The sequence below is a fragment of the Cynocephalus volans genome, chromosome 10 (assembly GCF_027409185.1).
Source record: "Cynocephalus volans isolate mCynVol1 chromosome 10, mCynVol1.pri, whole genome shotgun sequence".
Taxonomy (NCBI): Eukaryota; Metazoa; Chordata; class Mammalia; order Dermoptera; family Cynocephalidae; genus Cynocephalus; species Cynocephalus volans.
The window spans coordinates 98,154,766-98,167,967 of record NC_084469.1 but is presented as its reverse complement, the minus strand read 5'-3'; the positions used below and the strand labels follow the sequence as shown (position 1 = coordinate 98,167,967).

Sequence of the window (13,202 nt, the reverse complement as noted above, 5' to 3'; positions counted from 1 at the left end):
ATCCCAATTTTTCCAATAATTGGCACAGTTCCTGACATCTAGCAGTGAATGAGGAATAAATGAATGCCCAAGGCTACCAGATATATCTATGGAGTCTGTAGTTTATAGTCCAATTTTGTCGTTTTTATTTTCTATTTTACGGTCCAATTTTTGTGTCTTGCTTCCCTCCCTTTTGCTTAGCCAACTCCTATGCATCCCTCAGGGCCCAGCTGAAACCTCCCCTCTTCACTGAGCCCTCCCAGCCCGCTGCGCTTCCCCCGTCCCCTCCTGGGTTGAAGATTCTATTTTCTGAGTCTGTTCTCCACCACACTATAATCTCCAAGAGGACAGGGAGCTGGTTTGACAGATTCACCCTTGAGGACCCAGAACCGAGCAGGCGCTCAAGGATTTACCAAGTGGATCAACATGGGTAAGCCATGAGCACGCGCAATTGTGTTACTGCCCTGATGCGGGGGCGTGTGCACACCTGAATCGGGGGGTTGGGTACCTGCACCTCCCTCCTGTCGCCCACAGCCTCCTTCCCTTCCCCCCAGTATGCCACCTTCCCCCGCAGTGTTACCCTTCTCCTGGGGCCTCAGGGGTCTGCCCATGTGGGGCAGCTTGGACTTGCAGAGACCCATCCCGCCTGCAGCCCTTGGGGTGGTCGTGCCCCATCCCCACCCAGGCCCTGACCCCTCCTGGCTCGGCTCAACGTCACAAGGGTCCCCGCCCCGATCATTTGGCAGGATGATGGGGTTCCCCAACCCGGGGCAGGGGGAGGAAATAAACCCCAAACAGGCCCGGGTGGAGCCGCGGCGGCTACAGCCGACAGAGTGGGCTTCGGTCGCTATGGTGACGCGGCCTCCTTGCACTCACTTCCGGAGCGAGGTAACGCATGCGCAAAGCGCCTGGGAGCCCACAAGGAGGGATCGTTTCCTTCCTCCCTACCCAGATTGCGCCACGATCCCTGAGTGTGACGTCACGGAGGAAGGCGTTCCCACATGTCGTGATTAAAGGAATGGTCCCCTAGAAGAGCGCGCCAGCGACAGGAAGCGGTTCATTTATCTCAGACACGTCCGGGGTTTGCCGCGCCCGAAAAGGGGCAAGATGGGGAACATAAGTGACAGCATGTTGAAGACCCACAACCTCCAGGGAGGTTGCCATCGCGATGTGGCCCGCGGAAGACTTCCACTTCCGGGTTATGTGGCAGCGCAGGCGCAGACGGAGCCGAGCGCCGCTTCCGGGTAACTTTCTCAGGGCCCGCGGTGTCTGTGGTTTGTAGTCCTCGCTCAGGGCCAGAGAGGCGACATCTAGAGTGCGGCGTTCTCGGGACAGCGGGACGCAGACTTAAGGGAAGACGAAAAGAATCCGGGTCGGATCGGACCCGAACCACCGACCATTGCCCATGGCAGCCCTAGTGAGTATGAATGAGGCGGGGTTCGGGTGTCCCTGCGGCGGCCTCCGCAGCCCCTCACTCACCATCCCCTCTTCTCTCTCCTCAGGGCCCCGGCAGCCAGAATGTCACCGAGTACGTCGTTCGAGTCCCTAAGTAAGTCCCTGGCCCCATCTCCCACTCCCCCGTAAAAAGGAGTTAAAACCTTCACGGGCTTCTCGGCGTTTCTGGCCTCGCCTGTGATTCTCCCTCCGTACTGGGAGCGACTGGAGGGTTAAGCTGAGGCCTCTCAGGGGGTATACCGTTTTATGAATGAATGAATGGATGAGTGCATTAATACACAGCACGATTCAGCCCCGTGGCCTGGCATCAAGGCCTTTATGATCCCATGTTGCCCAGACTCTAGCAGTAGGGCATATTTTTTGTCCTGTTTCAAACTGCCCAGGCTTTCTTTCCTTTCCAGGCGTTTGTACGTGCTGCTGCCTTTGTCGGGGATACTTTTCTCCCTACGATTGTGACTCCCCTGGGTGGATTCTTGTCTATCCCGCAAAACCCCGTTCCAATATTTTCCTCCTCCAGGAAGCACTCTCTGCATGCCTTGCCTCTTCCCCAAACCTGAGTTCTTCATTATCTCCACATCTTGTGTTTCCCTCAAGTCTTTGTCCCTCCTTCTGCTCCTCTACATGGGGTTGGGAGAGGATGGATCTGCCTCTCTGACAGACTGGGAACTTCCAGAGCCTTTTATGATCCCTAGCTTTGCCCAGCACAAAGGGCTGAACTAGGGTGGGTCTGTTGAATGTATGATTGATTGAATCAGCACTGCTTTTTCTTACCCGCTCCAGGAACACCACCAAGAAGTATAACATAATGGCTTTCAATGCAGCTGATAAAGTCAACTTTGCTACTTGGAATCAGGTAAGTTTCTGGTTGGCAGGTGTGTGTGTGTGTGTGTGTGTGTGTGTGTGTGTGTGTGTGTGTGTGTGTGTGTGTGTGTGTCAGTCAGAGAGAGAGAACATAACCCTGGACTTGGCAGATGTGTGTGTGTGTGTGTGTGTGTGTGTGTGTGTGTCAGTCAGAGAGAGAGAACATAACCCTGGACTTGGCAGATGTGTGTGTGTGTGTGTGTGTGTGTGTGTGTGTCAGTCAGAGAGAGAGAACATAACCCTGGACTTGGTGGTTGTAATAGTTATTTAGCTGTAATAGTAACTGAGGCTTAGTTTTCTTAGCTCTCACCAAGTGGAGGTGAAATGATGACAAAGGCCCAGGCCAAGCTGCTGGGCATCCCTGGGAGTAAGGTTTGGCAGGCCCCACCTGCAGGAGGCCTTCTCCTTAAAGGAGAACATTTAGAAGTTGTGCCCATTGATGGGCATTTTTGACCCAGATTTATCTGGGCAAGGGAAGGGGCTGGGCTGGGGGCTGCATTCTGCAGATGGCCCCAGAGCTCCTGTGACTGCACTGGTACAGGCAAGTCCTGGATGGGCACTCAGGGAGGATGGAGGTTATGAGTGGTTGGGTGCTAGTGTGTTTTGGAAGTGGAGTCAGCAGGGTTTGTCGACAGATTGGATGTTGAGGGGGAAGGGCAAGAGACAGAAACGCCTGGAAGAAAGTGAGGTTTGGATGGAGTACTTGAGAATTCAGTTCTGGACATCTATTTAAGCTGCCTGTTAGACATCAAGAGGAAATGATCAGTAAACAGTTGGGTATATGAGGTGGGAGATTAGGGTGGAGGATCTGGGCATTTGGGTGGTGGTGGGAGGGCATTTAAAGCCAGAGAGACCATGGCTGGCCATTTAGCTCACTTGGTTAGAGCGCAGTGTTATAACACCAAGGTCAAGGGTTCAGATCCCCATATTGGCCAGCTGTCAAAAAATAAAAGAAACTAAAGGCACACTGGATCGGCTTATCAAGGGAGTTGGCCGAAGATCTAAAGTTGGCAGCTTCAAACCCTGCCACAGTGGGGCGCCTCCTCCTGTTCTTGTGTGTGAGCACAGTTCTGTCCTTTTCTTTGGTGGTGGGAGGTGGTGCTGGCAAGTACAGGGATCTGACCCTGGACCTTGGTGTTACCACCACCACACTCTAACCAGCTGAGCTAACTGGCCAGCCTAGTTCTGGCTTGGCTACTTTAAAGTATCACCTCATCCAGTTGAGCTGATGAGACTTTACCTGAGAGAGAGGTGATAACCTGCCCACCTGGTCACTGGGCAGATGGTTGCTTGCTGAGGGCACCCTCTTCCCAGAGTATAGTGTCACCTCCATTTGAAAGCTTGTGGGATGCCTGCCTTCCAGGATTTCTAGCCACACATTCATACACAAACACACTTTCACTCTCTCCCCCAACCCCTGGCCTAGACAAAGTTATCCAAATATCACATTGTAGGGTTAGGATTTCAATACACGAATTTTAGGGGCACACAGATATCCCGTCCATAACACTCCAACCTTAACCAATTGAATTGTATGGTGGTTTTATTTATTTATTTATTTATTTATTTATTTATTTATTGGCAACTGGCTGGTACGGGGATCTGAACCTTTGACCTTGGTTTTATCAGCTCTGTGCTCTGACCAACTGAGCTAACCAGCCAGCCCTATAGAGTAGTTTGAGATCAATATTCAGTCTATTTAGTTTTCCCTGGAGTTTGTAAGTTTGCTGTTTTAATGATTAGTTTTCTTAGCACCAATTCAATCTAAAATTCTTCCCTAGTTGGGTAAATCTCAGTGCGTCTAAGCCCATTAAATATTCTCTCAGTGCATTCCAGAGCCTTCTCACCTGCTCAGTCTACACTGGCTGCTCTCTAGCCATACCATACTGGTCTCATCTGGGGTGGGTGGGGGTCTCCCCATGCCTTTATCCTGGGTATTCTCCCTTTCTCTCTCTCGTCCTCATTTCCCATTTCTTATCTCCAACGTTGTTGTCATCCCTGTTTCCCCCTTGTTTTAATGAAGCACACCCTGGAGTAACTCCCTGAAAAGGAAGTGTGGGAAGTACCTTGTGAGCTTTTGTGCCCCTAAAACTGTCTTTACTCTCACTTTGTGATTGATAGCTTGGCTGGGTATAGAATTCTAGCCTGGTAGTCATTTTCCCTTGCTTTTGAAAGCATCGCTCCATGGTCCTTTACCTTCCAGTGTGGCTGTTGAGGAATCTCTGCCATTTTCACTCTTGATCCCTTTTATCAGGAGTCAACAAGCTTTTTCATAAAGGGCCAGATAATAATTAGTTCTGCTTTGTTGGCCAGACAGTACTGTCTCAACTAATCCACTCTGCCATTGTACAAAAGCAGCCATAGACAGTAGGAAATGAATGGGTGTGACTGTGTGCCAATAAAACTTTATTTACAAAAACAGATGGCCAACCCATGCTTTATTTATTTGTTTATTTTTGGCAGCTGGCCAGGACCCGGATCCAAAGCCTTATATGAAACCCATTTCTCCCCCCTTCCTGGGAGCCTGTGGGATCTTCTCTTTGCCCTCAGGCGTCTGAAATCTCATGATAATGGGAAGTAATGTGGGTCATGTTGCCTTTTTCAGTTAATAGGTCTTAGCAGTTGTTTCACACAGTTACTTCTTTTCTTTCTTTTTTGTTTTTGGCTGCATAGTATTCCACTGTATATAGGAACCCCACTGTATTTAGTAAAAGGTGAAAGATTTATATGTTCTGAACAGAAAGCAAAGTATGCCCCAGTGTATTTAGACAGTCTCTATGATGTGCATTTAGATTTACTTCCAGTCTTTCAGTCCAACAAGTAGTGCTGTAATAAATAACCTTGTGTGTATGTCATTTCATCCTCCCCTATGTGAAGGGAGAATCCCTAGGTGTAAGCAGTGTGGGCATTTTAAAATTTAATATATATCGCTAAATTGCTCAGAGATGGAAGTTTGGAAAAACTCATCTTTTTGGCATCTAAATGTATGGGGCAGGACTGACCAGTTAGCTTACAGCATGAGCATTAACACTGGTGTTATAACACCAAGGTCAAGAGTTCGGATCCCCTTACCTGCCAGCCACCACAAAAAAAAAAAAAAATTAATGGGGCAGTCGGGGGTCAAATGGCAAGATAGAAGAAAAGAGGGCCAGTCCAAGGAGGTAGTTTTTATTGTTGTTTTTGATTTACCACCACAATGATCTCGTTTCTTTTAAAAATTTTTTAATTTGAAAATAATTTCAAACTTTCAAGAAGTTGCAAAAATACACACAGTACAAGGCTCACCCAAATTCCCTTTACCCAGATTCACCAAGTGCTGACATTCTGCCCCTTTCCTGCCAAGCAGGCAGTTGGCTTTGAGCGTCTGGAACTCAGCTTCGGGAGAGTAAAGGGTGTTCCTGGCAGGGAGTTGGGGGAGTAGGCACAGCCCATGCACAGGCAGGGACCCTGAGAGAGGTTTTGCTCCCTGCTCCCCCAGGCTCGGCTGGAGCGGGACTTGAGCAACAAGAAAATTTACCAAGAGGAGGAGATGCCTGAGTCGGGCGCGGGCAGCGAGTTCAACCGCAAGCTTCGGGAGGAGGCTCGGAGGAAAAAGTACGGCATCATCCTCAAGGAGTTCCGGCCCGAGGACCAGCCCTGGCTGCTCCGTGTCAATGGCAAATCGGGCAGGAAGTGAGTGACGGGGCGGCGGGAAGGGTGGCAGCCTGGGAGCAGCCCATGTCCTGCCTTACACACTTGGCGGGCGCCCTATTAACCTGTTTCCCCGCTGTACAGTGGAGATGCCAGCACTATCTCAGTTGTAGCGTTTTGGTTTTTTTTGTGGGGGGACAGCTGGTTGGTTCGGGGATCCAAACCCTTGACCTTGTTATCACACCATGCTGTAACCAGCTGAGCTAACTGGCCAGCCAGTCTCTGAACTGAGTTGGTACTTGTGCCTGGCTCTGTAGCAGCGCTATGTGCCACGATGCTGGAAACCCTGGGGGGATTATGACAATTGAGAGGACCTCCCAGAGAGGGTGACCTGTGGGCAGAGCAGGAGAAGTGAAGGTTTAGTCGATGAAGGGCACACCAGGGAGAAGTACCCATGATAGTGACAGACCGCGGGCTGGATGACAGGGTGAATGCCAGGATGCAGCCAGACTGTGGGCACAGGGGAGCCCTGGAAGGTTGTAGGCAGGGGGAGGGCACCCAGGAAAAGATTGCCCGGATGTTTGGGGCGGAAGAGGGTGAGGGTGGAGGCCATGAGGAGCCTGGACAGTTGTTTGGGCTCGAGGATCTGCTGGCCTGCTATTCCTTTCCGTCCTAACGCTGTCCCCACCCAGCTCCTCAGGTTCCCAACTGCAGGGCCTGGCTCTTCACAGCTAATCCAGCATGGTCCTTCAAGCAGTGATCGTGAAGTGCATCATAGGCCCAGCACTGAACCCACTCTGAGAGGCGGGAGCACTGGCCCTGCTTTCCAGAATGGGAAATCGAGGCTCAGGCAGTTGAAGGGGTTCCCCTGGTCCTCACAGTCACAGGCTTTCCTGGGAGAACTGTAGAGCAGGCAGACTTGTGGGGCGCAGGCAGGGCCAGGTGGTCCTTGGGCCAGGTTGTGACCGTTGCTCCCTGCAGGTTCAAAGGCATAAAGAAGGGAGGCGTGACAGAGAATACATCCTACTACATCTTCACCCAGTGCCCTGATGGGGCCTTTGAGGCCTTCCCTGTGCACAACTGGTACAATTTCACGCCATTGGCCCGGCACCGCACACTCACCGCTGAGGAGGCCGAGGAGGAGTGGGAGAGGTGAGTGAGCCTGGGGAGGGTGGGGACGGGGTTGGGGGACTCAAGCACTTGGAAATGGGGTATGTTGACAGCTGCAGGCCACACCCTGTGCTGGGAGCTGGGGCCTCAGTGACGAGCAAGCCAGACCCTACCTGCCCTCTCTGAGCTCTCAGTCCAGCGGGGAGACAGTCACAGGACAGAGTTGGTGAGCCCAGAGCAGTAATTGGCAGAGCAGAGTGGGGTCTAGCTGGCCCCCTCGTCTTCACCCAAGCAGGAGGTCACACAGCGGGGTCAGCTGCAGGGGGTCCTGGGAGGGGCCTCCCGAGGCAGTGGCATTGATCAGGGCTGTGGAGATGGGGTGGGTACAATTAAGGGCACGTGGACTGAGGGACATGGCACGAGAGGCTGGAGCAGAGTGATTGTGGGGAGGGGGATGAGACTGAAGGCCTAGAGCAGCAGCTTCGAATTCCCAGCTCAGGATGTGACCTTCTTAGGGCCACCACAGCCATGGGAGGGCGCTGTGGATGTGCCTGCAAAACTGCATTTGCACATGTCACAGATTAGCAGACGCCCAAGGACTTGGTGGCTCCCAAAAGATTGTTAAAACACCTTGTTTCCCCCTTTGCTTAGTGAATTTCTTTACTTTTAAAACTTTTTTTTTTTTTTACAAAAGATGACTGGTAAGGGGATCTTAACCTTTGACTTGGTGTTATCAGCACCACACTCTCCCAAGTGAGCCATGGGCCGGCTCTACTTTTAAAACTTTTGGGGCCGAGCCCGTGGCACACTGCGCGGCGACGCTCCCGCCGCGGGTTCGGATCCTATATGGGAATGGCCGGTGCACTCACTGGCTGAGTACCGGTCACGAAACAGACTAAAAAAAAAAACTTTTGAATGAGTGATAGGTTAATAAATTGGCTCAGCTCCAAAAGCAACCCCAATTAACCCCCCCCCCAAAAAAAAGCAACTCCAAAAGCACATGGTGAAGAGTCCCCTTCACAGAGGGACCAAGCCTCTGAGTTTGCGAGCCTGCAGATCCCCCACCCCCCACGCTGGTCTGTCTGTCTGCTCTATGCTGGTTGAATTCATGAATCTTTACTACGTGATTTGCCAGGAGGGCAGGTTTCCTCCTTTACTCCTTTCTTGCAGAAGTCTTCTTGATGCTTTCCTTTATTTCTTTTTTCTTTCTTTTTTTTTTTTTTTGGCGGCTGACTGATAACGTGGATCAAAACCCTTGACCTTGCTGTTGCCAGCACCACACTCTCCAACTCATCTAACCAGCCAGTCCTCTCATTTATTTATTTTGCTGTATTTTCTTTAGAATCTGTTTTATAAGTTTTGGGGAGAAAAACTTAGTGTTTTATAGAATCACATAAAATCTGCACATTAACCTGGGAGAACTGCCATTTTTGTTTGTTTTTGGCATCTGGCTGGCTCGGGAGATCCAAACCCTTGACAGAAATGCCTCTTTTTTTTTTTGGCTGGCTGGTACAGGGATCTGAACCCTTGACCTTGGTGTTACAAGGCTGCGCTCTAACCAGCCAGCCCCAGAAATGCCATTTTTTGATGAGATGTTGAATCTACTTAGCTAAAAACTGTTCAGGCTGGGCCCATCGGGGAAGGGGAGGGGGCTTCATATATTTGTCCTTTTGCATCTGGCTTCTCTCACTGAGCATAACGACCTCAAGGTTCATGCTGTAGCAAGCATTAGTACTTCGTTCCTTTTTTTAAAAAAGTAATTTTGGAAAATTTTTCATTGTGGTGAAAAAACACGTAAAACTTACCATCTTCACCATTTCTCAGTGTGCAGTTCAGTAGCATTAAGTACATTCCTAGTTATGCAGCAGAATTCCATACATTTTTACAACCCCCATGAGTTTTGCATGTGCTGTTAGATGTGATCCTAACACTTCTCCTTAGATGCAGTCCCATTTTGCCAGCCTGTGGCTCACTTGGGAGAGTGTGGTGCTGATAACACGAGGGCCACGGGTTCGGATCCCTGTATAGGGATGGCCTGTTGGCTCATTGGGTGAGCATGGTGCCAACAACACCAGGCCAAGGGGTAAGATCCCCTTACCGGTCATCTTAAAAAAAAAAAAAAAAAAAATGCAGTCCCATTTTTTGAAACTTCCATGGCCAGTGGTACAATGTTACATCATTCCAGTGTTCCAGTGGAGACATGAGTGTGCCTTATTAAAAAGGCAGACCTATTAAGCTATGATAAAAAAAAGACCACAGCTGGCTGGTTAGCTCAGTTGGTTAGAGCGCGGCATTGTAATGCCAAGGTCAAGGGTTCCTATCCCCGTGCTGGCCAGCCGCCAAAAAAAAAAAACAGAGACCAACATGAATACATGGTGACCCGATTCTGTTGCCTGAGAAGGGCCCTGAGCCCAAGAGACATGCCACGTCGACACCTTCTCCATGAGGGACTCAGAGAAGGAATTGAGGAAGGGCCTCCTCTCCCCAGTGATCTCAGGGTGTTTCATGCCCCGCGTTGAGTCCCTGGGGTCAGGTCGCCTGTATGGTAGCGTCTGCAGGGGCCCCCTGGGGCACGCCCGGTGGCGGTGCAGGGCCCCAGAACCCGGCCTCCTGAGCCCCCGCGTTGCCCCCTGCCCGGCGCACAGGAGGAACAAGGTGCTGAACCACTTCAGCATCATGCAGCAGCGGCGGCTCAAGGACCAGGATCAGGACGAGGACGAGGAGGAGAAGGAGAAGCGCGGCCGCAAGAAGGCCAGCGAGCTGCGCATCCACGACCTGGAGGACGACCTGGAGATGTCGTCCGACGACAGCGATGCTAGCGGCGACGAGGGTGAGGCCAGGTGCTGGGCGTGGCTGCCGACCTGTGTCCGGGTCTCAGCGCATCAAGGTGGCTGGTGGAGGCCGTCGGGGAGCTGGGTGGAGCGCGGCGTTGTAACACCGAGGTCAAGGGTTCGGATCCGCACTCAGGCCAGCCACCAAAAACGGAAAAGACAGGCACAGTGACCACGTGGCCTGAGCCCACCGTCTCCTCCCCCTCCTCTTCCTTTCCCGTCCCAGGCGGCAGAGCTCCCAAGGCCAAGAAGAAGGCTCCGCCAGCCACGGCGGGCAGGAAGAAGAAGAAGAAGAAGGGCTCGGATGACGAGGCCCTGGAGGACAGTGATGACGGCGACTTCGAGGGCCAGGAGGTGGACTACATGTCCGACGGCTCCAGGTGAGGCAGGCAGAGGCGGGTGGCAGGCCCTGGCCTGGCCCTGTGGACGCAGCTGCCCACTCTGTGCCCACTGTGTCTTACAGCAGCTCCCAGGACGAGACGGAGGGCAAGCCCAAGGTCCCGCAGCAGGAGGACGGGCCCAAGGGTAGGGGCGGCCGGCCGGGCGGGCAGGGGTGTCGGGGGGAGCGGGGGCGGGCGGGCGGGGGTGTCGGGGGGAGCGGGGAGCGGGCGGGCAGGGGTGTCGGGGGGAGCGGGGGGCGGGCCGGGGAGCGGGGTGGGCGGGGGGCCGGCGGGGTCCCACCTGCTCACGCCCCGTCCCTCGCCTTCCCCAGGCGTAGATGAGCAGAGCGAGAGCAGCGAGGAGAGCGAGGAGGAGAAGCCCCCCGAGGAGGAGAAGGAGGAGGAGGAGGAGAAGAAGGCCGCCACGCCTCAGGAGAAGAAGCGCCGGAGAGGTGCGGCCCGGAGTCCCGGGAGCCCCGCCGTCCGTCCGGCGCAGGCCTCGCTCGTGCGGGTGCGGCGGAGCTGGGGGCGGGCGCAGGCGTGTCCGGGCTGCCCTGGTCCTGACTGCCGGCCTCTGGCCCTGCAGACAGCAGCGAGGAGTCTGACAGCTCGGAGGACAGCGACATCGACAGCGAGGCCTCCTCTGCCCTCTTCATGGCGGTGAGGCAGGCCGGGCGGGGGTGGTGGGGCCACGGGCGGGGGCGGAGGGGCCTCTGTTTCTAGACTCACGTCCCCAATCCCAACTCGGACCCCTGCAGAAGAAGAAGACGCCCCCCAAGAGGGAGCGGAAGCCGTCCGGAGGCAGCTCGCGGGGCAACAGCCGCCCTGGCACACCCAGCACCGAGAGCAGCAGCACGTCCTCCACCCTGCGGGCTGCCGCCACCAAGCTAGAGCAAGGTGAGCACCTGGTGTCCCGCTGCTCGGCCGCGGCCTCCTGGCCTCTGTGCTCGGATCCGACACCAGAGCAGCCATGGAGAGTCAGGGGTGGATGCCCGTCTCTCCCTGAGCCCCTTGGACCCATAATCCTGGCGCTGCCCGGCCCGGGGCTCCTGCCCAGGGGTCCAGCCTCCCATCCCCAAGACTCGGCCCTGACTCTGCTCTAACAGGGAAGCGGACGAGCGAGCCGCAGGCCGCCAAGCGGTTACGGCTGGATCCCGGACCCCAGAGCTTGTCCGGGAAGTCGACCCCCCAGCCGCCGTCGGGGAAGTCGACGCCCAGCAGCGGGTAAGTTGGCGAGCATGGCAGGGCCAGAGTGAGGGCAGCAGGGGAGACTCGCTGATGGCTGCCCCCCCCACCCTCTGCCCCGCAGTGACGTGCAGGTGACTGAGGACGCCGTGCGCCGCTACCTGACGCGAAAGCCCATGACCACCAAGGACTTGCTGAAAAAGTTCCAGACCAAGAAGACGGGGCTGAGCAGCGAGCAGACAGTGAATGTGCTGGCGCAGATCCTCAAGCGCCTCAACCCCGAGCGCAAGATGATCAACGACAAGATGCACTTCTCCCTGAAGGAGTGACAGCCTGCTGCCACTGCCCTGCCCTCCCAGTTAAACAGGCTCTGCTCTCCAGAACTTCTCAGACTGTCACGCTCCACGTGCTCATTGAACCCGTGTGCGTCCACTGCCTATCTGTGGTTCTGCTCCCTGAGCCCCTGGACCTTGGTGCTACCAATTCTGGAAGAGCCTGAGCAGTTTCCTCCTCCATTTGCTTCTCCCCAGCTCCTCCGCCTGTTAGATCTCATTCTCCTCCTCATGGCTCATCCCTGCACACTGAGCATGCCTCTGTGCTGCCACTGGGTAGCTTTTCTTTCTTTTTGGTGGCTCTCTGGTGTGGGGATCCGAACCGTTGACCTTGGTGTTGTTAACACTAGGCTCTACCCAACTGAGCTAATCGGCCAGCCCAACCACTGGGTAACTCTGCAGCTCTGTCTTCCCCTTCACTAATTCTCTCTCTAGCAGTTGCTTATTTACCTTGTAACCCAGTAAATAGTTTCAGTGACTCCATTTTCAATTGTTCAAACTTATCTTTGTTTCTTTTTCAAATCAACTGCTCTGTTTGGATAGCGTTTTGTCCCTTAAATTTTTGATCTCTGCTTTCATTTTTTTTTTTAGCATCCTTATTGTCTGTCAGACACATCTAGAATCTGAAGTTCATGAGCATTCTGTTGTATCTTCTGACTCCCCTTCCTGATAGGTTATTTTCTTGTTTCATAAGTTTGCATGGGATACCCATCATTAGCCAGGGGGCTCTTTATTAGTGGGAGTCCTGGTGTATCAGTTCATTTCTGTTGCTTATAACAGAATACCTGAAACTGAGTAATTTATAAAGAAATAGAATTTATTTCTAACAGTTTCAGAGGCTGAGAAGTCCAAAGTCCAGGGAACACATCTAGTGAGGGCCTTCAGAAATGATGGTGACTCTCCACAGGGTTGCAGGGTATCGCATGGCGACAGGGCTGAGCAAGAGAGCTAACACACTCACTTGCTGTCCTCATGAAGCCATCAGAACCACGCCTGTTACCACTCATTAAACTGTCAACTTATTACTCCATAAGTGGATCAATCCATTCCATAGGGCATGGTCCTCACAATCTAATCACCTCTTGAAGGTCCCATCTTTCAATTACCATAATAGGATTTCCCACCCTCAACACTGTCACAGTGATTAATACATGAACCTTTGAGGGGACACGGTTCAACCAACAGCACTTGGGTACTTTGCAGGCAAGTCCTTCTAGATGGTTTTGCCTTCGCTTCCACCAGGAGTGCCAGCTGAGCCCCATTTTATACACGGTCCTCAGCTTGGGTACCATCCCTACATGGCCACCAAAACCCAAACCCGCTTGTTGCTGGTGTTTGCATGGGGGCCCTATTTTTCAGTTTCCCAGTGATGTTTTTGGGGTTTCCTCCCTTGTTTTGTTACAGGCTTGGTTGTGCATTTATCTTATCCAGCATCCCAG

General features: G+C 53.2%; 1 protein-coding gene across 2 annotated transcripts; it reads left to right on the top strand.

The window, feature by feature from the left end:
- The first annotated feature begins 1,233 nt into the window (after positions 1-1,233).
- On the top strand, positions 1,234-12,246 carry GTF2F1 (general transcription factor IIF subunit 1). Of its 2 annotated transcripts, none has more exons than XM_063109429.1 (13): positions 1,234-1,396; positions 1,482-1,528; positions 2,215-2,287; positions 5,774-5,967; positions 6,907-7,077; positions 9,681-9,865; positions 10,093-10,246; positions 10,333-10,391; positions 10,579-10,698; positions 10,833-10,906; positions 11,005-11,143; positions 11,353-11,470; positions 11,556-12,246. In XM_063109429.1, the coding sequence occupies exons 1-13, from the start codon at positions 1,385-1,387 to the stop codon at positions 11,758-11,760; spliced, it is 1,551 nt and encodes a 516-aa protein (XP_062965499.1). In that variant the 5' UTR covers positions 1,234-1,384; the 3' UTR covers positions 11,761-12,246. The 2 variants fall into 2 exon arrangements, with proteins under 2 accessions (XP_062965499.1, XP_062965498.1); XM_063109428.1 differs by having other exon boundaries at positions 10,330-10,391.
- Positions 12,247-13,202: the final 956 nt, after the last annotated feature.

Bases quoted from the DNA above. Each gene is read 5' to 3' on its own strand.
- GTF2F1 (XM_063109428.1), top strand. The intron at 10,247-10,329 runs GTGAGGCAGGCA...TGTGTCTTACAG, and splicing joins TACATGTCCGACGGCTCCAG to CAGCTCCCAGGACGAGACGG. The intron at 11,471-11,555 runs GTAAGTTGGCGA...TCTGCCCCGCAG, and splicing joins AAGTCGACGCCCAGCAGCGG to TGACGTGCAGGTGACTGAGG.